The 27,315-nt window shown below is 40.1% G+C and overlaps 1 protein-coding gene across 1 annotated transcript in view; it reads right to left on the bottom strand.

Moving 5' to 3' along the window:
- LOC117512201 (copine-9-like) overlaps positions 1-27,315 on the bottom strand; it is a 524,667-nt gene that overhangs the window by 47,093 nt on the left and 450,259 nt on the right. Inside the window, exons 16-17 of the mRNA XM_034172192.1 lie at positions 18,327-18,508; positions 14,337-14,464 (exon numbers count right to left, since the gene is read on the bottom strand). Of these exons, the coding sequence (XP_034028083.1) occupies positions 14,337-14,464; positions 18,327-18,508 (310 nt within the window). The remainder of the gene's footprint in view (positions 1-14,336; positions 14,465-18,326; positions 18,509-27,315) is intronic.

The raw sequence follows: 27,315 nt of genomic DNA, 5'->3' as shown, positions 1-27,315 counted from the left end.
ACGTCCCTGCTTATTTCAGCAAGATAATGCCAAGCCACATTCTACACGTGTTACAACAGCGTGGCTTCGTTGTGAAATAGTGCAGGTACTAGACTGGCCTGCCTGCAGTCCAGACCTGTTGCCCATTGAAAATGTGTGGCGCATTATGAAGTGCAAAATGTGACAACGGAGACCCCGGACTGTTGAAAAACTGAAGTCGCCCATCAAGCAAGAATGGGAAAGAATTCCACCTACAAAGCTTCAACAATTAGTGTCCTCAGTTCCCAAACGCTTATTGAGTGTTGTTAGAAGGAAAGGTGATGTAACACAGTGGTAAACATACCACTGTCCCAGCTTTTTTGAAACGTGTTGCAGGCATCCATTTCAAAATGAGCAAATATTTGCACAAAAACAATAAAGTTTATCATTTTGATCATTAAATATCTTGTCTTTGTGGTGTATTTAATTGAATATAGGTTGAAGAGGATTTGCAAAGCATTGTATTCTGTTTTTATTTACATTTTACACAACGTCCCAACTTCAATGGAACTGGGGTTGCACTAAACACAGTGCTGTTCAGAGGTTTGCGAACACTTGAGCTGTTACATGTCTGGATTCAGGCTTCTTTATATTAAAATTTCTAAAATAATGTCCCTTTAACTCACACTGAAAACTAATTTCTACAATATGTCGTAAAAACAACAAAAAACAAAAACAAAAAAACAAAACAAAAGTATAAAATGAATGACTGAATGTGAGACATCCTTCCTTAAGTAGATCTTACCAGTAGCTTCAGAATGGCATGAATTTGTCATGGCATAGAGTCAACAAGATGGTAAAAACATTCATCAGAGCAATCCTTTCCATATTGTTATACAGTAATATCATCATGCAGTTGTTGCATCTTTACACCACAACCACCAGCCTGAATTGTTAACTTAACACTATCAGTGTTAATTTAACAGTGGTGATTTTTGCTGTGAAGGATGAATCCATGCTTTCATCTTATTTGTGGCAAATTCTGGCCCTCCATTTGAATTGTGCAGCAGAAATCCAGACTGGTCAGACCAAGCAGCATTTTTTTTTCCGATCTTTTTTTTTTCCCCCTGTCTGTATATATAGTAATGGTAAATGCCACGCTGGCAGAACCATTTATGAACATTAATACCCATATATGCAATTTATTCTTGCAAGACAGAAGGTATGTGGTGTGTGTGTGACCCCCATCCGCCCTTCCCGATCAGCCTACAACATCCTACTAAAAGCCAACCGACAACTTCTATCTGGAAGGGCCAACCACTAAAACAACACAAAGACAGACAAGAACGAGAGACGAGTGGTGAAGACAATAACTGTGACGTGAGACACCGAGGAGACGGGACCCCAACCGTACAACATACCATGACAAACAACCACACATGAACAAACAGTGACGGAAACAGTCTGTTGTCTAATTAGTGAGCATCCATACCCTAATCTAGGACACGACAGTGTTAATCCCCTTAAGACCACCCAAAAACCAAATTGTAGTGACGGCCACAAACACGCAACCATCCACACACAGAGACCCAGATCACTGGACAATCTTTGTCTTCTGTCAGCTCGATCCATTCTGGCTCGTGGTGAAAGTAGGTACGTGACAAAAAAATCAAAGTGTCTCAGTGTAACACAAAACCTATTTCACTGGGTAGAGGTTGACAGAACAAAGAAAATGACAGCAAAATTGTTAAATTTGGTTGAGAAAGAAGGAAAATATGAATCTTTTAGTGTGTTCATAAATGGCCATTCATCCCTATTGCTTTTCCATTAGAATGAGACAAAAGTGTGATCGCATATAGCTGAGACAGGAAAATGACCACATCCTCCTTATTTCTCAAGATAATTGAATGAAACTTAGAATACAATGGGGACATGGTGGGTAATTTACTGCAGTAACCTAGATATTAATCTAATTATTAATTAATGGATTATTGATCAATTAATTAACCAGTATAGTGAACAATGAATGGCAGCACTACCAGAGAAGGAGACACTTAGGTATAATGGCATAATAAATGAATGCAAACCTTTGAGAGCATAATGGTATGGTAAATAACAATGCAGAGGCAGATGACGGCCACTCAATGCATTTTGCTCATCTCATTATTCTACAGCTTGGCCACAAACTTACTTGCCTTTGGCAACTGAAGGATGACTTAGGTGATGTCTACTTTGGGATGTAAATCGTATAAACTTCTCCATCACATTGAATAAATCGAACAAGAGGACATGGTGGAAGATGTGTTCTACGTCATCAATTTATGTTTACTCTACGAAATCCAATAGAAATGCAAAAAAAGCAGTACTATGTACTCTGTGCAGCAGGCACCTGGAGGCACCTGGTTATGTTACGTCCCTATGTAATGGATCATAGCTGATCTGTGATCCGTACAGACTCCCCCCATGGTTCACAATGCATGTGAGCCACGGATTAATTGCAGAATTTGCATAAGTGTGATTTAGTGTCGTGGTGACTTGTTTTTAATGTGATAACAGCACTAATTTTGATTAGCTACTGCTGTCACTGCGTGCTCATGGAGCTTGTATAGTCTTGTGCTCCGCTACAAACAGGGTCAATGCAATAAGAGTCTCCATTCACATTAAGAGTTGTCATCTCTTCCCTGTACAGCTGTGAGTCTACTGAACTGAGCGTCACACTCGAAGTGCATGCACAGCCGAGGAGGCTGAAAGTACACATCTCTGGAAAAATATAAATTTCCGAGCATCTGCTTGTGGGTAGGATGAATGAATTATTTATCCAGAAAGGATTATAAAATGAAATTATTATTACCTTCTCATCAGACAATAAACACATCCTCATCTCTTGTGGAAAAAAAAAACAGAATTTGAAGTTATAAGCTCAAATCAGTTTTGCTTGTTCTTTTTTTTTTTTTTGGTAGTTTTCATGATTTTGATAAAGGATATATTTCATTCACTGATACTGTGCACATTGCAATTTAAAATAACAACAAAGTATTTCATTTTAAAATATTATGTAAAACACACATTGTTTTCATTCAGGGCCATATACAAAAGTTTGTTATTTTCATTACTCAATTTATTTTTAAAAAGAATAAAACAAAGCTGCATTTGTTCTTTTTTTTGGGCTCATCTGAAAAATGATCTGATCTCTGGCTGAACAAATTGTATCCGATCAGAAACATGGCCTTTGTGATCTGTGACACCCAAAATTCTGTCGATTTTGCTCTAACCTCTGCCATCAACAAGGCAACAACACCACCCAGCTCACTGGATGTTATTTCTTATTCAGACCATTCTGCATGAACCCTTTACAGGGTTAACTCACATTCACCATTCACATGTGTGTTTGATTCTGAATGTGTGTGACTGAGCAAGTTAAGCATCACTGCAAAGCACTTTGTAGCTCTACATTCACAGTCCATTTACAATTTCTCTTTACATTCCTTTGGAAGCACATAAACTTTTATAAAACACATCACTTTTTTCCCACCGATACACCCACACCATGGCCATCCCTTTGTTCTCGGAAACTGCTTCATGTGTGCCAGGCCTGAGTTGTTTACAACTCATAGCATGAGCCTTGAGCAGCAGAGAAACACAAAGCACTAAATGGCACTTTATGAAATAATACGTGGTGTTGGTCCTTTCAGCACTCCTCATTCCCGTTTTTATCTTCTTTTCAACAAGAAAACTAGGAAGTATCTCCATATTGACACAATGCCAGGTGTTTCTGGGAGCATGGTTTAGTGTGTCTGTATGTGACTGCCTGTGTGTGTTTATTTTAAGGTGACATGTTTTGACAGTTCCACCTGGTTGAACATGTTGATTTGAACGTTTGTTTGTGTGCATGTATCTTTCTGTGGGTGTAATTCCATGTGATCCTGAACCTGTGTTTCTGTCCTTGTGCCCTATCTTCAAGCTTTTTGTTCAGTGTCTGCTGTGATTGTAAAACTGTAGAGTCCTCCACATCACGATGGATGTGTCAGGCACATCAGTGCGTGTGAACTAAAACAAGTTGGCCATGATCACCAATAATTTACAAAGACCTAACTCCAACAGCTCCCAAGCCTCTCTAAGTGTAAACATAGAAAGATTTTTTTTTTTTTTTTGGATAGTATCTGAGTCATATGGTGCAAAATTAAGACCAATTAAACCCTTCATCTGCTGAATGTTCACAGCAGATTGATCATGGGTGACCATTCATCATTTTATTTTTATGAACATAACTACTCAGAACCAATTATTACACACATGCGAACATTGGGCCTATAACAACAGCAGCAGCAACAACAACAAGAGCACCACCACCTCTACTAGTACTATTATTATTGGATTAAGATGGTATAGAAACTAATGTGTTGCCTGTGGGGATCCACAGGGTCTAGATTGCGTAGCTCACATTTTTCAAGGGTGGTAATAAATTAAGCAAAGTTTACATAATTTTTTAAATGTTAATTTACTGTCTTCATGATTTTATAAATTGTTTAGGTTCTTGTTATCAGATACACATTATTAATATTATTATTATAATTATTATTAATATTATTGCCATTATTATTATTATTATTGTTGTCATTATTATTATTTTATTATTACTTCTATTTTGTAATTTGATTTTTAAATGAACCCCAATGAACATAAATGTTTTCACTTTCTTATGTCATCCATGTAATATATTTACAGTACAGTTACATTATGTACTTACACTGAACGTACGAAATAAAATCACGCATGCGCACTTTTAATATATAGATGATATACCACCCCATGGCAGAATGACGGGTGAGTACAGGGGCCCATTCCATGAAGCAAGCTCAGAAAAGTGGCACTTAATGTGAAACACCTGACTTGAATAAGCCTAATGGGCCTTTCACACTGAATCCGTCAGGCCAATCCGTCAACGCATGGGAATCCGTCGGATCCGTCGGAAAACGCATCCGACAGATCCGATGCATCCGACGCATGACGTCAGACGCGTCGCTTCTCCCATCACCCTGTTGGGAGAAGCTTTTTTTTCACTCCCTCGGAGTGACCGCCGACCGAGGGAGGATCGACGACTTGGTGGGATATCGATCAAACCGCAACAGCGGGCCGACCAGCACGGAGAAGCCGGCCTTCAGGCATCATCACTGGGCAGAGCGAGGCAGGCAGCCCGGGGGATGGAGCAAACCCACTCAGTCCTAAATCTCCCACTTTGTGGATATATGCGAAGTCCCAGTTTGCCCAATGGAGTTTAGTTCTGCAGCTTTATCGAGGTGAGAATAATGTAAAAATAAAATGTGACGTTTACTGAACTGCTTTGAAGGTTTAATGATTGGCTAACGTTAGCGTAGCTTTTTAGCACAGTTGATCTGAGTGAACACTTTAATTTCTAAATGTTTCAGTCTTTTTATTTTTTACCAAATAAAGCTACAGCTTTTTTCAGACACCACAAAAGCTCAACTTTAAATAACTTATTTTTTCGGGCGTTTTTTCCATCATTTTTTTTCCCCCTTTTTTCCCCTTTTTTTAATATACGAGGTCTATTAGATAATAAACCGACACTTTTATTTTTTTTAACTATATGGATTTGAATGACGTGCGATTACACCAATCATGCTTGAACCCTCGTGCGCATGCGTGAGTTCTTTCACGCGTGTCGGTGACGTCATTTCCCTGTGGGCAGGCCTTGAGTGAGATGTGGTTCAGCCCTCTCGGCTGAATTCCTTTGTTTCACACGCTGCTCGAGACGACGCGCGTTGCTTTATCAAAATTTTTTTCTGGACCTGTGAGGAATATCCGAGTGGACACTATTCGAGAAATTAAGCTGGTTTTCGGTGAAAAGTTTAACGACTGATGAGAGATTATGGGGTGTTTCTGTCACTGTAAGGACTTCCTATGGAGCGGGACGTCGCGCAGCGCTTCCAGGCGCCGTCGTCTGCCTGTTTCGACCTGAAAACATCCTAATTTAAGACTTAATTCACCCAGGACGTCGTGAGAGAACAGAGAAGATTCAGAAGAGGCCAGCATGAGGACTTTATGCGGACATTCCACTGTTTGACATTTTTTAATGAAAGACGTGCGCGCAAATTCGCCGAGTCGTTTCCGTGATGACTCGGCGAATCTGTGTGCGCCGCGACAGGAAAAACACCTCCGTGTTGAAAACCATTTGCAAAATTCAGGTGGCTTTTGATGGCTTTCAACAAGTGAGTAACTGAGAAATTGTTTAACAGCTTGGGTATGTTCCAACTTGCCCGTTAAGGTTTCCAATGGAGGTGTTTTTCCTGTCGCGACCCCCCGCGGTCGGGTCCGGCCCGACATGCGACTCTGCCCGCACGTTCTTTCATTACAAAATGTCCGTTAACAATGGAATGTCCGAATAAACTCCTCATGCCGACGACTTCTGAAAGTTCTCTGTTCTCTGACGACTTACTGGGTGAACAGAGCCTGAAATGTGGAAGTTTTCAACTTGAAACGGCGAGACGCTGCCGCCTCGAAGCGCAGATCGCCGTCAGGCGCTGTGGGCCGTCCTTAAAGCGACACTACCAGTCCAAAATCTCTCATCAGCCGTTAAAATTTATACCGAAAACCAGCTGAATTTATCAAATGGTGTCCACTCAGTTGTGCCTTACAGTTTTGAAAAAATTTTGATCAAACAAAGCAGCAGTCTCTGAGCCATTCCTAAACAATGAAAAAATCGATGAGAGGGTGGGCCACTCCTCACTCAAAGACTGCCCACAGGTGAATGACGTAACCGACAGGTGTGAAAAAACTCTCGCATGCCCACGAGGGTTCAAGCATGTCTGATGTAATCACACGTGATTCAAATCCATATGGTTTTTGAAAAAAAATAATAAGGTCGGATACTTTTCTAATAGACCTCGTATAAACTGTTTAGTGTTTCTTTATATTTAAAGAAATATTTTTATTTGTCCCAATCAGGAACATTTGCTGTGCAGACAACCAAACTTCCATTGATGAGCTGAACACCACAAAGTCCAGTCGAAAGAAAACATCTCTGCTTTTCAGCAACACCACCAGAGTTAAAAGCTGCAGAAGAGACCTTCATCTGGTCCCGGGAATCCAGCAGAACATCACCTGCTTCTAAATAAAATGCTCTTTGAACAGCAACTATTTTCTTATTTTAAAAAGCTGTTTCATTTTATATTTTAACAATAAATGAACAGATCATTAAAAATGTCCACAAAATCAAAGTCAAAAGACATTTGCACAGGTAGAAGCTCTCCACTCATTGTGCTCAAATTCATATTTTAGAAATGACTCTGTCCTGATAGCAACATTAAAGGCAATTACATATTTTGGCGAAATTACAAGTTGAAATAACTATATATATATATATATATATATATATATATATATATATATATATATATATATATATATATAAATCATCATGAGGTTAGGTCAAAGAAATCCTACTTTACAATCACACTGCAGTCATTGTTAAATTATTTCCTGTTGCATTTATAATAAACATATGTATTTATTTACAGTGTCTGTTTTTCTGGTTAAAATGAGATATATATAATCTACCAGACTTAAAAAAAAAATGTACAAATTTATATGTTATTTTGTCTAAAAATAAATGTCCGAGGTTCCTTATGTTAAACAAGAAATGAAATAATCTGAAATAACAGGTGGTTTTAATTTACAGACAAAAGGTTTCTAAAGAACCATTTATTGATTTATTTAGCTATTTTAATTACAAGTGTTCTAAACTTTTTTTTTAACAGTAATCAGAAATAATGAGGTAACAACAACAAAAAACATTTCGAAGGATTTTTCTTCAGCAAACTGCTCCATAAATGAGGAGTCCTGTGACACGTATGTTTTGCACAGATCAGTGGTTTCTGCACCGTCCATTTTGTAGAGATCAGTGGTTTCTGCCACCCGTCTTCCGTGTTTTGGCCCGACGCGTCGTTCCTATTGGACAACGCAAAGGTACGTCACAGCTCAGGAAGTCGGAAGTTGGATTGGATTGAACTTTGACTCTGTCAGCCTGCTGACAAGCGGCAATGCACGCTCCCATCAGATGCGTCGCTTTTGACGCGACGCATCTGACGCATCTAAAACGCAACGCGTCTCATTGAAAATAATGCTTTTTAGACCAATTTTTGACGCATTTGACGCATCTGACGGATTCAGTGTGAAAGGCCCATAACAAATGAATGAAATGAAGGTAAAGTGGTTCCATAAAGGCCAAGCCATATTCACACAATCAAACTAAGTCAAGACAGGTTCATCCAAACAGACTAATTGCGCCATTCATAGGCAGCCCATGAGGTCAAACACAGATCAACTGGATTCACAATGGCAAAATGTAAAGCAGCACTTATAATGGAGACCAATGAGGAATTTAAACATCTAATACAGAAAAGAGGTAACACAGCAGCAATAAACTCAGAGAGAAAGGCTGGCAGGAAACAGCTGATTGAATAAATGCATATGATTAACATACCAATGCAATGCATTCTGGGTAAAATGTACTGATAAATAAATGTGTCTTTATTCTGCAGATTGCAGTACTTTATGGTACTGCTGTGGTGAACATGTTGAAGTTTCTTTGATTCTGTTAAAACTATGTCCATAGGTGTTTTTGATGTCTAAATTATGAAAAAGCTTGACACCATAAGTGAGTTGTTGAGTTGTATTATGGGCTTCCAAATGCCGAGCTTTGTGCTGTTGGAGTGATACCAGAAATTTCTCCTGCATGTTCACAAAAAGCAGATAATGTCATAATTATTATTATTATATATTTTTTTTTTCTGGAGTCTGACTTGTTGTGTGCTTCAACCTTCAAACTAACATATCACTCCATAAAAAAAAAAAAAAAAAATCACCTCTTTTTTAAATTCAGTGATACATTGGTTTAAATAAGTTAGTGTTTTCAGAGTGTTTTTTAATGGAGTGATACCAATCACTCCATTAAAATAAATTTAAACTTTTAGGGAGTGATACATTAATTTAAATAACTTTAAGCTGTGCATCACTTCATAAAGCAAAAAAAAAAAAAAAAAAAAAGAGTGACACATTAGTTTAAACAATTTTATTATATCACGCCATTAAAAAAAAACATTTTTTTATGGAGTGATCCATTGGTTGAAAATTGAAATGCACAACAAGTCAGACTCCAGGAAAAATGTCAATTTTTGAGTTATCTGCTTTTTGTGAACAAGCAGGCAAAATTTCTGGAATTGTCTCAATAGTATGAAACTCTGCATTTTGAAGCCCATAATACAACCCAACCACTCACTTATGATGTCATGTTGTTTCATCATTTAGACATCAACAACACCTACGGACATAATTTTAACAACCTCTATGAAGCTTCAGCATGGTCACCACAGCTAAAGCATTGCAATCTTCAGAATAAGGACACATTAATTTATCAGTACATTTTACCCAGAATGCAATGCACTGGTCCAGCTTGAAGTGGTGGCCAGTAATTTGTTCACATTTTGGCGTGTGCATTTCCATTCCATTTTATTTATTTAACAGTGAATATGGATTTGTCTGTTTGACTCTTTTACTTATACAATTGTTTTTCTTTTCTTATTGTTCCAATAACCCCAGATCAAATTCCTTGTATGTGCAAACTTACTTGGCAATAAATTCGATTCTGATTTTGATTCAAACTCAACTCAGATTGCAAAGCCAGTGACTTCAAACCTTGCCTCTACTGGTGGTTGGCTCTCACTGCGGTATTGTATCACTTCCTGTTCCGGAGCACAGCAGTGTTTTGCTGTATCTGTTAGCTGTTTAGTCTGCGCAGTTAGATTGATCTAGATAACTAGATAACGATTTGTTTCACAGTGTAATCTTCACGTGCCTTAACTAAAGCACTCCCTCTGCTGAATCACCTCTAAATTATTTACACATTATTCACTTTGTGTGTTTTTAGGAATCCGCTAGCTTAGCTACTAGCTCTTAGCCGATTTAGCATGGCGGCTTCTTCTGTCTCTCCCGCACTTTTCTGCTTTGGGTGTGAAATGTTTAGTTATTCCTCGGCCTCCTTTAGCAGTAATGGTACTTGTAATAAGTGTAGCTTATTCGTAGCTTTGGAGGCCAGGCTGGACGAATTGGAGACTCCACACTGTGGAAAATTCTACAGCTAGCCAGGCCCCTGTAGTCGGTGCGGACCAAGGTAGCTTAGCCGCTGTTAGTTCCCTTCCAGCAGATCCGGAGCAGCAGGGAAAGCAGGCCGACTGGGTGACTGTGAGGAGGAAGCGTAGCCCTAAACAGAAGCCCCGTGTACACCGCCAACCCGTTCACATTTCTAACCGTTTTTCCTCACTCCCGCCGAGGATCAAACTCTGGTTATTGGCGACTCCGTTTTGAGAAATGTGAAGTTAGCGACACCAGCAACCATAGTCAATTGTCTTCCGGGGGCCAGAGCAGGCGACATTGAAGGAAATTTGAAATTGTTGGCTAAGGCTAAGCGTAAATTTGGTAAGATTGTAATTCATGTCGGCAGTAATGACACCAGGTTACGCCAATCGGAGGTCACTAAAATTAACACTGAATAGGTGTGTAACTTTGCAAAAACAATGTCGGACTCTGTAGTTTTCTCTGGGCCCCTCCCCAATCGGACCGGGAGTGACATGGTTAGCCGCATGTTCTCCTTGAATTGCTGGCTGTCTGTGTGGTGTCCAAAAAATGAGGTGGGCTTCATAGATAATTGGCAAAGCTTCTGGGGAAAACCTGGTCTTGTTAGGAGAGACGGCATCCATCCCACTTTGGATGGAGCAGCTCTCATTTCTAGAAATCTGGCCAATTTTATTAAACCCTCCAAACTGTGACTATCCAGGGTTGGGACCAGGAAGCAGACTTGTAGTCTTACACACCTCTCTGCAGCTTCTCTCCCCCTGCCATCCCCTCATTACTCCATCCCCGTAGAGACGGTGCCTGCTCCCAGACCACCAATAACCAGCAAAAATCTATTTAAGCATAAAAATTCAAAAAGAAAAAATAATATAGCACCTTCAACTGCACCACAGACTAAAACAGTTAAATGTGGTCTATTAAACATTAGGTCTCTCTCTTCTAAGTCCCTGTTAGTAAATTATATAATAATTGATCAATCAATCAATCAATTTTTTTTTTATATAGCGCCAAATCACAACAAACAGTTGCCCCAAGGCGCTTTATATTGTAAGGCAAGGCCATACAATAATGATGTAAAACCCCAACGGTCAAAACGACCCCCTGTGAGCAAGCACTTGGCTACAGTGGGAAGGAAAAACTCCCTTTTAACAGGAAGAAACCTCCAGCAGAACCAGGCTCAGGGAGGGGCAGTCTTCTGCTGGGACTGGTTGGGGCTGAGGGAGAGAACCAGGAAAAAGACATGCTGTGGAGGGGAGCAGAGATCGATCACTAATGATTAAATGCAGAGTGGTGCATACAGAGCAAAAAGAGAAAGAAACAGTGCATCATGGGAACCCCCCAGCAGTCTACGTCTATAGCAGCATAACTAAGGGATGGTTCAGGGTCACCTGATCCAGCCCTAACTATAAGCTTTAGCAAAAAGGAAAGTTTTAAGCCTAATCTTAAAAGTAGAGAGGGTGTCTGTCTCCCTGATCTGAATTGGGAGCTGGTTCCACAGGAGAGGAGCCTGAAAGCTGAAGGCTCTGCCTCCCATTCCCATTCCATTCATTGATCAACATATTGATTTATTCTGCCTTACAGAAACCTGGTTACAGCAGGATGCATATGTTAGTTTAAATGAGTCAACACCCCCGAGTCACACTAACTGCCAGAACGCTCGTAGCACGGGCCGAGGCGGAGGATTAGCAGCAATCTTCCATTCCAGCTTATTAATTAATCCAAAACCCAGACAGAGCTTTAATTCATTTGAAAGCTTGACTCTTAGTCTTGTCCATCCAAATTGGAAGTCCCAAAAACCAGTTTTATTTGTTATTATCTATCGTCCACCTGGTCGTTACTGTGAGTTTCTCTGTGAATTTTCAGACCTTATGTCTGACTTAGTGCTTAGCTCAGATAAGATAATTATAGTGGGTGATTTTAACATCCACACAGATGCTGAGAATGACAGCCTCAACACTGCATTTAATCTATTATTAGACTCAATTGGCTTTGCTCAAAATGTAAATGAGTCCACCCACCACTTTAATCATATCTTAGATCTTGTTCTGACTTATGGTATGGAAATTGAAGACTTAACAGTATTCCCTGAAAACTCCCTTCTGTCTGATCATTTCTTAATAACATTTACTCTGATGGACTACCCAGCAGTGGGGAATAAGTTTCATTACACTAGAAGTCTTTCAGAAAGCACTGTAACTAGGTTTAAGGATATGATTCCTTCTTTATGTTCTCTAATGCCATATACCAACACAGTGCAGAGTAGCTACCTAAACTCTGTAAGTGAGATAGAGTATCTCGTCAATAGTTTTACATCCTCATTGAAGACAACTTTGGATGCTGTAGCTCCTCTGAAAAAGAGAGCTTTAAATCAGAAGTGCCTGACTTCGTGGTATAACTCACAAACTCGCAGCTTAAAGCAGATAACCCGTAGGTTGGACAGGAAATGGCGTCTCACTAATTTAGAAGATCTTCACTTAGCCTGGAAAAAGAGTCTGTTGCTCTATAAAAAAGCCCTCCATAAAGCTAGGACATCTTACTACTCATCACTAATTGAAGAAAATAAGAACAACCCCAGGTTTCTTTTCAGCACTGTAGTTAGGCTGACAAAGAGTCAGAGCTCTATTGAGCCAAGTATTCCTTTAACTTTAACTAGTAATGACTTCATGACTTTCTTTGCTAATAAAATTTTAACTATTAGAGAAAAAATTACTCATAACCATCCCAAAGACGTATCGTTATCTTTGGCTGCTTTCAGTGATGCCGGTATTTGGTTAGACTCTTTCTCTCCGATTGTTCTGTCTGAGTTATTTTCATTAGTTACTTCCTCCAAACCATCAACATGTCTATTAGACCCCATTCCTACCAGGCTGCTCAAGGAAGCCCTACCATTAATTAATGCTTCGATCTTAAATATGATCAATCTATCTTTATTAGTTGGCTATGTACCACAGGCTTTTAAGGTGGCAGTAATTAAACCATTACTTAAAAAGCCATCACTTGACTCAGCTATCTTAATCCAATGAAAGACTTGTTAGCAGACTTTTATTGAGCCTTTCATTGGATTCAGGTGTGTTGCAGCAGGGAGACAACTAAGAGTGTCAGGAAGGTGGCTCTCGAGGACCGAACTTGGCCACCCCTGATATAGATGCATGGATGGATGGATTATTATTATTAAGGGCAGCACAATGGCCAAGTGGTTAGTATTGTTGCCTAACAGCAGGAAAGTTAAGTGGCCAATGCATATATCATACATAGCTTCATATGACATCACATTAGTCTTTGATAGTAACCATAGGTGTGCCTGTAACCAATTTTTCATAGTTACCATTCTAAATTAGCTTAACCTTTCGATGTCACCTGAAATTAATAGTTCTGTTACCTAAAGGAGGTGGCAGTGCAGTGCCTTAGTCGTTAGCACTATTGCCTCACAGCAAGAAGGTCATAGGATTGATTCCCACCTGTGGCCTTTCTGTGTGGAGTTTGCATGTTCTCCCTGTGTTTGCATGGGTTCCCTCCGGGTGCTCTGGATTCCTCTCACATCGAAAGACATGTAGGTTAGGTAGATTGGAAACTTTAAATTGTCCGTAGGTGTTTGTGCTAGTGTGATTGTGGCCCTGCGACAGACTGGGGTCCTGTCCAATGGCGGACCCTGTCTCATGACCTATGACTACTGGGATAGGCTCCAGCTCCCCATGACCCTTGATTGGAGTAAGCGGGTTTTGAAAATGAATAAATGACTACAGCTACTAATAAATATAATAATTGGATATTGTTCTTTCCAAATAAATAGTGCAGTAAAAGATAAAAGACAGAACATAGACAAAACTATTTTAAAAATAAAATAACAAAAGGGTAACACAACAAAGAAGTAAAAGCTAAATTTAAAATTTTAACAATTATTTTCTATTATATAACGGCTGAGTGGATCCTTGTCATTTTTTCAAAGGAACAAATATTTAACTCGGTGAAAGCTGGAATGTACCATTCAACTCTGTTTTGCCTCATTGAATGGAACATTCCATCTTTCACCTCATGAAATATTTGTACCATTGAACTAATAGATAATGAATAAATATTCAGTATTTGTATACTATATTAATAATAGTGTCTACTACTACTTCAGTACCTTTAAACAACCCATTTAAAAATATGGGTAAGAAAAAAAACCCTCTCAGCTTTAGAGGACATTAACCAAAATAATGGTATGTATGAATGCACACTCTGAAACTCACTGAGCCACTTTGTTGATAACAGGTGCAAAGTTGGTGGGTCCATACAGCTGCACAGTCCTCAGACTCTGGAAATAAGCCTCTAGAACACCTTCTATGCCCACACAGTTAGTATTATCACTGTCGCCATTCTGCAACAGAAGACAAATAAAGTACATAATATTTTACCACAATCAGTGTAGAGTGCAATCAGTCCATTTGAAAGGGGCTGTCTCCATAACCAGTGTAATAAGCAGCAAACAAAATATGTTCAAGGCCAAAATGTGCAGAACTACAAACATCTAAAGATCCGGTGTAAAGTTAAAATTTCTTGATTTGCTATTGGCTGATCAAATTTCTACATGGATGTTGTACTGAAAATATTGAGAGGAAAAAAAAACATCAAATCAGAAAGTGTAACAAATATGAAGTGCAGGTCTCCACGAAGAGCACACACTCCCCTTTCAAAAAATAAAGCCCCAGGCCGAAGTTTAGTTCTTATCCCACTCTGGTCCAGCCCTGTCTACAAAACAATTTTTTTTATCAAAGAGATCTTGATTATGATGTGGCTCTGAACCAAAGTAAACATATGAATAGCAGAGCTGTGCAAAATTCAGAAATTTATAACTGTAATTCTTCATCCTGTTTTCTACCTCAGTTCAAAATTCAAGTCTTCCTCAATTCAGTTTGGAATTTTGAACAGCCGTGATGGATAGACAACCATGGGATCCTGATCCTGATACTTGTGCCTGATTATTCATCTTTTTTTTCTATCTTTGTGCCTGATTTTGATCCTCCTGAGCTTTGATCTGAATCACTTTCCTTTCAAACTCAGTACAGAACTTTGATCCTGATTGCTGACCTCTGATACTGTTTCCTGAAATTTAATCCTCATCTCCACTCTTTGATTTGCTTCTTGATCTAGATCTATTTATTGGTTTCTTCTTTGGCCAGCATCCCACCTCATCACCAAGTTTCATTAAAACTGGTTCATCACTTTTTGTATTATCATAGAACGACTATTACTTTGACCTCCACGGTCAACAAGAACCATATTTTATGGAAAATTCCTAGTCCACTTGCTGGAATTTAAGGTCTGTAATGTCGGGAATGATAGTCACAAACATAGTCGAGTGATGTGCAGCTGTTGAGTTAAGGATCTTTCCCCTATAAAATAAGTCAATAATTATATAGATACATGGGCCATGATAGCATACAGGACCCAGTGAAATCCAGTGCAGTTCTTTGCTGAATGTACACATTTATTTTACTCGATAAATAAGAATAAACCAAGAAAGGCATTCCTTACCTTCAAATACATATTTCTTTAAAAACCAAGAATTTCTTTTTTTACTACTGTGATGTCGCACATTGGCACTGTATATACATGTCTTTTGTTCACCACTGAGCACGAGGGTAGAGAGCAGACAGACAGACCACTATTGACCTGGCTGTGTGAATGGCAGCACATTCTCTAAGTGCCCCACGAGTGTGCCATTACCAAGCAACACACATCATGTAAGGCCCCCCCAACACATGCGGTGTGCAAGTGTGTCACGCCCTCCTCCCCCTCTCCATAACACAGATGTCGTGAGGAGTATGTCGTTGTCCCCACCACGCCATGATCAAGCATGGTCGGTTGTGTTTGAGGTGGCTGCAGTACGATTGCTGTCCAGTGCAGTGTGCATCTGGATGTCTGTAATGTCCAGCTGGAACAGCTGACTGATGTATATTTGCAAATCAGCTGGAGGACATACGTCTTGCCATCAACAACATGAACAACAGCAATGCATGTGTTGGCGGGCTTTCATGCTCTCAGCAGTTCCACCCAACAGCGGCTCAGTGCACGACGTGTTAAATTAAAAACACAGAGAACAGGACAATTAAATAAATACATATAACAATAACTGTATATATAATTACATAACAAATACATAACATAGTTAATCATATAACAAAGGAACAGAGTCTTTGAGTTGAGTTTGTTCGGTAAGATGGACGCGTCTGCGCCAGCTGCTGCTGTTGAGATCCGCAAGTCACAGTTGGAGAACACATACCATGTTATGACAGACATCACCTTACAACACTCTGTGTGTGTGGGCATGCTGTCCTCATGTGGAAATACATAAAAACACATCGCCATTGCAATGGGCTGGAGCGACCGTGTCAGTGCACACATCGGCAGGCTGTGCCATGTGAAAAGGACTGACTGATCACAGCTCACGATCTGAATGTCACATCACGCATGTCAGCTATGGTCCACATGACGCAGTGTCCTTCGGCGCACGGCTGGACATGTGCCCGGGGCTGGCTGGAGTGGTGCCAGCACATGCGGACATGATAAAAGCGCACTGCTTCATTCATGTCATTTCATAACTATATGTCTATGACCATGGGTCATATACAGAGGAACAGAAGGATCACACTTGTATTGTCTGCTTTTTATAAGAGGAATTAAATATTAGAAATTGTGGTGTTTATTTTTTGGTGTGTGTTTTTTCCACTACAGCTGTGTGCGTCATTTCACATCGGAGCTGACCGCTGCATCAGAGCAATGCAATGCTGGGGGACACATATTCACATGTACTCCACTCATCCATGTGCAAGGCACGATACTGCACGTGTCTGCAAACAATGTCGACATGGGGAGAAATAAAAACAAACTGGATCGTCGCAACCACGTCTCAGTGCGCACGGTGATGACCAAGCTGCACTTGACCGCTGTGTCATCGATACTCAAAGCTGGAGAACCCATATCATTTGATGCAAAATATCACATCACAAGACATCACCGCGAGGCGCATGCATCGACAGACTCTCCTCACACTGCAATCAATAAAAACACATATCATCTTTGGAACCCGGTCACCAGTGCTTCAGTGCACACTGGACACATGGAGCCGGCTCTTGTGTTCATGATACAAGCGCATCAGGTCCTTCATATAAAAAATAAAAGGAGGAAAAGTCATGCCAGTTCATCACTTCCTGGTGTACATCTAGGAGGAGGATCATTCTTGTATTGTGCGCACAGGAATTAAATATTATAGCAATTGTGCTCATGACCAGTAACATGATTGTCTTACATTTAAACAGTACATTCAATGTTCATATAATGTTCTGAATGTTCTGTGCTGTCACATTAATTTTGTGCTTACACATTTTTGTTAATTTATGTACATATGTCCAACATCTCATTACTCAGATGCTGTGTGGACAGGACTTTTGTGTTCATGCACGCACCATGGGTGTGGACAAAACCGTTGCTGTGGGATTGTTCATGTCCTGTCTGAGCACGGTCCCTCCCAATAGCAGGTGGAATTTTTTTGCGGCTCCCCAATTACTTTTTTTTTGGCAGTCTTTCAGCTGGTTTCTGCTTCTTTTGCCCAACTTTGTGTTATGTGTGAAGGGGCCCTTAATGTTCCTGTGATGTCTTGCAAGAGCCTCATGCTGACGTTTCACCTTTTATGAGAGTTTGATGTTATGGACATGACAGCAAAAGTGTATCAAAGTAGTATCCTTTACTTAAAATTGCTTTCTGATTTGTACTGGTTAATATTTAGCACCCCTACTAACTGTGAATTAAAAAGCTAGTGATCCACAGGTTTCTGACACCATAAGGACATGTGGTGTGTTTTGTGCTGGGTGACTTGGAACATAACCAGAAAATCCACTGTTGACAGCTGGCACTCCTATTATAATCTGTTTTCTGGAACATTCTTTAAATTACATAATCCCAGCAGTAAGCCAAAAAAGGAATCAAAACATTATTGACTTTGTGTTCCTTCAGGTTAGCATCCATGAGTTTCTGACTGGTTGCCTCATCCATCACCAGGATGCCATGAGACTCCTGCTGGCTGGAAGATGTGCTAACTTCTCAACATCTGTAACCAGTTGTCGTTGCAGTAAAATGGCCTGGTCCAAACCATATCCTACTCCGAGATAAGCTTTTTCTGCATGTGAAACTTGCATGTGTAACGTTTTTTGTTTGTGTAGGTGCATGTGTTTGCATCTCACCAGGGGGAATGCGTGGGAGATTTTGCCATCAGGGGGCAGCTTAGCGCCAAAGCCATAGGCAGGAAAGAGCTTGTCACTGTCGTAGTCCTGGATGATCTCACCCACTGCCTTCAGTGCCATGGCATAAGTATTCATCTGGTAGGGACTCATATAGTGGAGAGAGGTGGGCTGGGATGGGTTACCTTGGAGGAAACACATCAACACAGTCAATTTTAAATAATCTAATTTCTTGTCACCAGTTATTCAGTGTAAGAGATAATGATTAGTGTTTCACCTTCTTCAAACAAACATGTTTTCCATTTTGATTTTACTTTCACTTGTGAGAAAGACAGGCCTATCTGTTATTTTCCTTGTGAAATTAGTGGTTATGCAATAATCGTTTTTATCAAATGATGATTCAAAAGCAGCAAAAACCAGCAGATGATCATTGATGTCATTAATAAGTAATCCACCCGTTAAATTCCCTACAGTAACATTTGTTAATATATTATCAATAAGTGTCAATGAATTTGTAGCTATTGTAGTTGGATGTGTAATCACTGGATATAAACCCATATGAAACACAGAGTTTATGAATTCCGTTATTTGTAATTGTCTATGAGGATTTAAGAAATCTATATTGAAGTCACCACAAACAAATAGAAGCTTATTATTTTTGATTGTATTATACATTTCTGTCATCTTATCCCCAAACATGTTTATGTTAGATCCAGGAACTCTATAAACACAACTTATAATTATGTATTTTTTTGATTTTTCACATTTAATTTCCACTGTAAATGACTAACCACAGAAAATGACTAATGAATAATTTCACTTTGGTAACTTGATCTGATACAAAAGTGCCACACCACCTCTCCTTTTAGTCATTCTGTGCAAAACGTCATATCCCTCAAGCTGGACAGAATCCACTTGTTCCTCCTTTAGGGCCCCTTCACACATAGTGTGAATTTGGTCGATTTGCACATAAAGTGTTCATGAAGCAGGGATTGTGTGCAAAACGTGCAAAATTGTAGCTGCTTCTAACACCTTGTACACCTGTTGCTACAATTATTTGTGCACACCAGCGAGCCCATTGAACACTCTCGCAGCAGGTGTCGGCCAAATTCCATGTGACATGCAGGAACATCTACCACCGCTTGCATGGCACTTAGAAACTATGTGGCCATTTGCAGCATTAATATGACAATATATGATATATGGCAATAATATGACAATTTGTTCATGTAAATGGGGAATCTTCTTCACAGACTAAAGTTAATTATGGAGTTCCACAAGGTTCTGTGCTAGGACCAATTTTATTCACTTTATATATGCTTCCCTTAGGCAGTATTATTAGACGGTATTGCTTAAATTTTCATTGTTACGCAGATGATACCCAGCTTTATCTATCCATGAAGCCAGAGGACACACACCAATTAGCTAAACTGCAGGATTGTCTTACAGACATAAAGACATGGATGACCTCTAATTTCCTGCTTTTAAACTCAGATAAAACTGAAGTTATTGTTCTTGGCCCCACAAATCTTAGAAACATGGTGTCTAACCAGATCCTTACTCTGGATGGCATTACCCTGACCTCTAGTAATACTGTGAGAAATCTTGGAGTCATTTTTGATCAGGATATGTCATTCAAAGCGCATATTAAACAAATATGTAGGACTGCTTTTTTGCATTTACGCAATATCTCTAAAATCAGAAAGGTCTTGTCTCAGAGTGATGCTGAAAAACTAATTCATGCATTTATTTCCTCTAGGCTGGACTATTGTAATTCATTATTATCAGGTTGTCCTAAAAGTTCCCTAAAAAGCCTTCAGTTAATTCAAAATGCTGCAGCTAGAGTGCTGACGGGGACTAGAAGGAGAGAGCATATCTCACCCATATTGGCCTCTCTTCATTGGCTTCCTGTTAATTCTAGAATAGAATTTAAAATTCTTCTTCTTACTTATAAGGTTTTGAATAATCAGGTCCCATCTTATCTTAGGGACCTCATAGTACCATATCACCCCAATAGAGCGCTTCGCTCTCAGACTGCAGGCTTACTTGTAGTTCCTAGGGTTTGTAAGAGTAGAATGGGAGGCAGAGCCTTCAGCTTTCAGGCTCCTCTCCTGTGGAACCAGCTCCCAATTCAGATCAGGGAGACAGACACCCTCTCTACTTTTAAGATTAGGCTTAAAACTTTCCTTTTTGCTAAAGCTTATAGTTAGGGCTGGATCAGGTGACCCTGAACCATCCCTTAGTTATGCTGCTATAGACGTAGACTGCTGGGGGGTTCCCATGATGCACTGTTTCTTTCTCTTTTTGCTCTGTATGCACCACTCTGCATTTAATCATTAGTGATCGATCTCTGCTCCCCTCCACAGCATGTCTTTTTCCTGGTTCTCTCCCTCAGCCCCAACCAGTCCCAGCAGAAGACTGCCCCTCCCTGAGCCTGGTTCTGCTGGAGGTTTCTTCCTGTTAAAAGGGAGTTTTTCCTTCCCACTGTAGCCAAGTGCTTGCTCACAGGGGGTCGTTTTGACCGTTGGGGTTTTACATCATTATTGTATGGCCTTGCCTTACAATATAAAGCGCCTTGGGGCAACTGTTTGTTGTGATTTGGCGCTATATAAAAAAAAAAATTGATTGATTGAATTGATTAATGCGACAACAGTCAGCAGACGATCACTGCTGAGCTGAATGTGATATTTGTCAAGTGCCCCACAACTGTGGAGTTGCAAAAAGCCATACACATGTGGTGCATGTGCCTTGCGCGTGCCACCCCCCCCCCCCCCACACACACACACACACACATCTGGTGTGCCAGGGGTGGGGGGGAGCACACTTGCACAGAATGCTTATATGTGTGTACAGATCTAATCACATGGGGGCCAGACAGCTAGGTCTAATCTCACACAGCACGGGGAGGGGCCTGTCAGCTGATCACAGCACACTGACAGCTGGATGACAGCTCAGTGCACACATTACAAACACAAAAACCACAGACATGGAAAGGATTGACAGATTGATAGCTTTTTGACATGTATATAAATAATTACGACAATACCTACATACCAATTACACAACAAATAACAAAAATAAATGACCACATAACACAGAGTGGTCTGGGCACTGAACAGACAGGTGTCTGCTCACTGCCACAGCTGTAAATATCTCTGCTCCCACGCCGGGCTGCAGCAGCCGGATACAGCGCACCTTGTCCATGTCTTTGTTGATTTCAGGTATTTTTCCACACTGATTACAGGTTAGTGATTGTAGTGCAGTGGTAAAGTTTCCATCTGGTAATCAGCGTGTATGGGTTCAAATCCCATGAGTGGCATTTTTTTTTTTAAGCAGAGTTATTTAACTGCGGGGTTCTGTATTGTGTCCCTTTTAATGTATTATTTATATCAACCCAGTGATATTCACTAATTATACAGCTGGTTTTTACTGTTCTCCACATCAGCAGCGCGATGTGGTGCAGCTGCTCACACTGTGTTCCTGCTCGAAGGACACTGTCGCATGCACGAACCATCACACCGGGATTGTGCCCGCCTGCCCGTCAGCTCAATGTTTCGTGGTCAGCGCATACGAGCTGTGTCGCCATGAGTCACCCTGAGTTGTACATATTTGCCCTATCTGTGAAGGGGCCCTTAACCATGTCTCTGTATTTGCAATAACTGAAAAATGTTTATTAGAACTCTTTAAACAGTCTTGAATTACTGTTAAAATGTATAATTGAAAATGTCCCATCTATCATAGAGTACTCCTTAAATTGTTCCTCAGTAAAATATTTACAATGATGAAGAATGTTACTGAGGAAAAAAACAATTCAGATCAATATTATATTCCATGCTGTGAAATCTATGTTCAGTATAATGAAAAACTTTCAAATTGAACTCCTGTGCAGCGGTAGATTGAGAAATGTCAGTTGCCATCATATAATAAATAAATGAATAAATACAGCAGTATCACTTATAATTTCATCCAAATATGTGCCAGACACAGCCATTATATCAATGTTGTTTTCAAGCAGAATAGGATTCAAGTATGAATTTTGTTCTACACGAATACTTGTTTAATAATACATAGATACCAGACATAGATTGAGTTACCAATCAATAAAAAAAAACATGAATACACAACACAAAGCCTGCACAATCCTCCATTTCATCCTCATTTAAACCATTCTAACTGACTCATGCTCCTAATGCACAGACCTCTGGCATTTTCACGTGCATCCTTTGGTTTGATAAAAAGTTGACAGTTTGTGACCCAAACTGAATGGATTTTGCCCTGTTTTCTAAGCAGCCTTGCTTTCCTGGTGATGTCCGCATTAGTCTTAATCAGATGCTCATTTATATCAACATTTTTGCCTTTCAGCTTTCTTCCCTGTTTGAGTAAGTCAAATTTGTGCCTTCTGTTTACTAAAAAGGGATGATAATAACTGGAATGGATGTCTTATCCTTCTGAGCACGAGTCAGCAGAGTGTGACATGCTTCGATATTTTCTTTATTAATGTCAAATGAAGGAATGCATACTAGTTTCCTCGTGTCCACTGTCCTCAGCACTAACTCCCATTGCAGCCTGTGAAAAGTTCCTTGGTTTGATTTTCAGTACAGAGATAATGACATCGTTTATTTGAGAATACTGCTCCAAGACATCTGATTTTCCAGTTAGAAAATTTTCTGTTCTTGTTCAGAATTCTGTCGTTTTAGCTGTTTGATTTCTCCCAGTGATGTGGTTTTGCTTTATCAAAGATGTAATTTGCATAGAAATCATATTCATGGACTCCATTAATCCCTCCATACCTTTTAGAAGGACTTTTAAAGTCATGTTGTTTCAGGATGCAGTAGATCTTGATTAAAAGCAAATCACACTACTAAATCAAATCAAATCAAATCAAATCAATTTTATTTATATGGCGCCAAATCACAACAACAGTTGCCCCAGGGCGCTTTATATTGTAAGGCAAAAGCCAAACAATAATTACAGAAAAACTCCAACGGTCAAAACGACCCCCTATGAGCAAGCACTTGGCGACAGTGGGAAGGAAAAACTCCCTTTTAACAGGAAGAAACCTCCAGCAGAACCAGGCTCAGGAAGGGGCAGTCTTCTGCTGGGACTGGTTGGGGCTGAGGGGAGAGAATCAGGAAAAAGACATGCTGTGGAAGGGAGCAGAGATCAGTCACTAATGATTAAATGCAGAGTGGTGCATACAGAGCCAAAAGAGAAAGAAACACTCAGTGCATCATGGGTACCCCCCAGCAGTCTAAGTCTATAGCAGCATAACTAAGGGATGGTTCAGGGTCACCTGATCCAGCCCTAACTATAAGCTTTAGCAAAAAGGAAAGTTTTAAGCCTAATCTTAAAAGTAGAGAGGGTGTCTGTCTCCCTGATCCGAATTGAGAGCTGGTTCCACAGGAGAGGAGCCTGAAAGCTGAAGGGTCTGCCCCCCATTCTACTCTTAAAAACCCTAGGAACTACAAGTAAGCCTGCAGTCTGAGAGTGAAGCGCTCTATTGGGGTGATATGGTACTATGAGGTCCCTAAGATAAGATGGGACCTGATTATTCAAAACCTTATAAGTAAGAAGAAGAATTTAAAATTCTATTCTAGAATTAACAGGAAGCCAATGAAGAGAGGCCAATATGGGTGAGATATGCTCTCTCCTTCTAGTCCCCGTCAGTACTCTAGTTGCAGCATTTTGAATTAACTGAAGGCTTTTCAGGGAACTTTTAGGACAACCTGATAATAATGAATTACAATAGTCCAGCCTAGAGGAAATAAATGCATGAATTAGTTTTTCAGCATCACTCTGAGACAAGACCTTTCTAATTTTAGAGATACTGCGCAAATGTAAAAAAAGCAGTCCTACATATTTGCTTAATATGCGCATTGAAGGACATATCCTGATCAAAAATGACTCCAAGATTTCTCACAGTATTACTAGATGTCAGGGTAATGCCATCCAGAGTAAGGCTCTGGTTAGACACCATGTTTCTAATATTTGTGGGGCCAAGTACAATAACTTCAGTTTTATCTGAATTTAAAAGCAGGAAATTAGAGGTCATCCATGTCTTTATGTCTGTAAGACATTCCTGCAGTTTAACTAATTGGTGTGTGTCCTCTGGCTTCATGGATAGATAAAGCTGGGTATCATCTGCGTAACAATGAAAATTCAAGCAATGCTTTCTAATAATACTGCCTAAGGGAAGCATGTATAAAGTGAATAAAATTGGTCCTAGCACAGAACCTTGTGGAACTCCATAACTAACCTTAGTCTGTGAAGAAGACTCCCCATTTACATATGAAGATAAATATGATTCAAACCACTGCAGCGCAGTGCCTTTAATACCTATGGCATGCTCTAATCTCTGTAATAAAATTTTATGGTCAACAGTATCAAAAGCAGCACTGAGGTCTAACAGGACAAGCACAGAGATGAGTCCACTGTCTGAGGCCATAAGCAGATCAATTGTAACCTTCACTAATGCTGTTTCTGTACTATGATGAATTCTGAAACCTGACTGAAACTCTTCAAATAGACCATTCCTCTGCAGATGATCAGTTAGCTGTTTTACAACTACCCTTTCAAGAATTTTTGAGAGAAAAAGAAGGTTGGAGATTGGCCTATAATTAGCTAAGATAGCTGGATCAATGATGGCTTTTTAAGTAATGGTTTAATTACTGCCACCTTAAAAGCCTGTGTACATAGCCAACTAATAAAGATAGATTGATCATATTTAAGATCGAAGCATTAATTAATGGTAGGGCTTCCTTGAGCAGCCTGGTAGGAATGGGGTCTAATAAACATGTTGAGGGTTTGGATGAAGTAACTAATGAAAATAACTCAGACAGAACAATTGGAGAGAAAGAATCTAACCAAATACCAGCATTACTGAAAGCAGCCAAAGATAACGATATGTCTTTGGGATGGTTATGAGTAATTTTTTCTCTAATAGTTAAAATTTTATTAGCAAAGAAAGTCATGAAGTCATTACTAGTTAAAGTTAAAGGAATAGTTGGCTCAATAGAGCTCTGACTCTTTGTCAGCCTGGCTACAGTGCTGAAAAGAAACCTGGGGTTGTTCTTATTTTCTTCAATTAGTGATGAGTAGTAAGATGTCCTAGCTTTATGGAGGGCTTTTTTATAGAGCGACAAATTCTTTTTCCAAGCTAAGTGAAGATCTTCTAAATTAGTGAGAGGCCATTTCCTCTCCAACTTACGGGTTATCTGCTTTAAGCTGCGAGTTTGTGAGTTATACCATGGAGTCAGACACTTCTGATTAGAGGCTCTCTTTTTCAGAGGAGCTACAGCATCCAAAGTTGTGCTCAATGAGGATGTAAAACTATTGACGAGATAATCTATCTCACTCACAGAGTTTAGGTAGCTACTCTGCATTGTGTTGGTATATGGCATTGGAGAACATAACAAAGAAGGAATCATATCCTTAAACCTAGTTACAGTGCTTTCCAGAAGACTTAGACTGTAATGAAACTTATTCCCCACTGCTGGGTAGCCCATTAAAGTAAATGTAAATGTTATTAAGAAATGATCAGACAGAAGGGGGTTTTCAGGGAATACTATTAAGTCTTCAATTTCCATACCATAAGTCAAAACAAGATCTAAAGTATGATTAAAGTGGTGGGTGGACTCATTTACATTTTGAGCAAAGCCAATTTAGTCTAATAATAGATTAAACGCAGTGTTGAGGCTGTCATTCTCAGCATCTATGTGGATGTTAAAATCGCCCACTATAATTATCTTATCTGAGCTAAGCAGTAAGTCAGACAAAAGGTCTGAAAATTCACAGAGAAACTCATAGTAACGACCAGGTGGGCGATAGATAACAACAAATAAAACTGGTTTTTGGGACTTCCAATTTGGATGGACAAGACTAAGAGTCAAGCTTTCAAATGAATTAAAGCTCTGTCTGGGTTTTTGATTAATTAATAAGCTGGAGTGGAAGACTGCTGCTAATCCTCCCCCTCGGCCCATGCTACGAGCATTCTGACAGTTAGTGTGACTCGGGGGAGTTGACTCATTTAAACTTACATATTCATCCTGCTGTAAACAGGTTTCTGTAAGGCAGAATAAATCAATATGTTGATCAATTATTATATAATTTACTAACAGGGACTTAGAAGAGAGAGACCTAATGTTTAATAAACCACATTTAACTGTTTTAGTCTGTGGTGCAGTTGAAGGTGCTATATTTTTTCTTTTTGAATTTTTATGCTTAAATAGATTTTTACTGGTTGTTGGTGGTCTGGGAGCAGGCACCGTCTCTACGGGGATGGGGTATTGGGGGGATGGCAGGGGGAGAGAAGCTGCAGAGAGGTGTGTAAGACTACAACTCTGCTTCCTGGTCCCAACCCTGGATAGTCACGGTTTGGAGGGTTTAATAAAATTGGCCAGATTTCTAGAAATGAGAGCTGCTCCATCCAAAGTAGGATGGATGCCGTCTCTCCTAACAAGACCAGGTTTTCCCCAGAAGCTTTGCCAATTATCTATGAAGCCCACCTCATTTTTTTACTACAGTCCCAAACACCGAAAGCTAGCTTACTGAAGGCTCGCTATTAGTTTAGCCTGTGACATCCCAGCTTTCCCGCAGGGACGACAAACTGGTAGCCGATGCTGTCACGTGGGCCCGGTGGTAGATAATGCTGAAGCCCTGGAGGTTGCTGCCACTGTAACCACGGACCTAGTGGCAGTCTCCAATGTAGCCGCAGGCCTGTTTGGCAGTCTCCGACGTAGCTGCGGGCCTGTTGGCAGTCTCTGATGTAGCTGTGGGCCTGTTTGGTGGTCCCCAACATATCCGCGGGCCTGTTGGCAGCCTCCCACGTATAGCTGAGGGCGTGTTTAGCGGCCTCCGATGTAGCCACAGGCCTGGTGGAGGTCTCCGATGTAGCCGCAGGCTATGACGAACTGGTTCCGCTTGGAATATGGTGGAATTTCCCTACTGTCAGCTCAAACGGTGTGACCATCTGCATGACTGTCTTCTCTGCTGC

The sequence above is a fragment of the Thalassophryne amazonica genome, chromosome 6 (assembly GCF_902500255.1).
Source record: "Thalassophryne amazonica chromosome 6, fThaAma1.1, whole genome shotgun sequence".
Classification (NCBI taxonomy): Eukaryota; Metazoa; Chordata; class Actinopteri; order Batrachoidiformes; family Batrachoididae; genus Thalassophryne; species Thalassophryne amazonica.
This window is presented reverse-complemented; position numbering and strand designations above follow the sequence as displayed.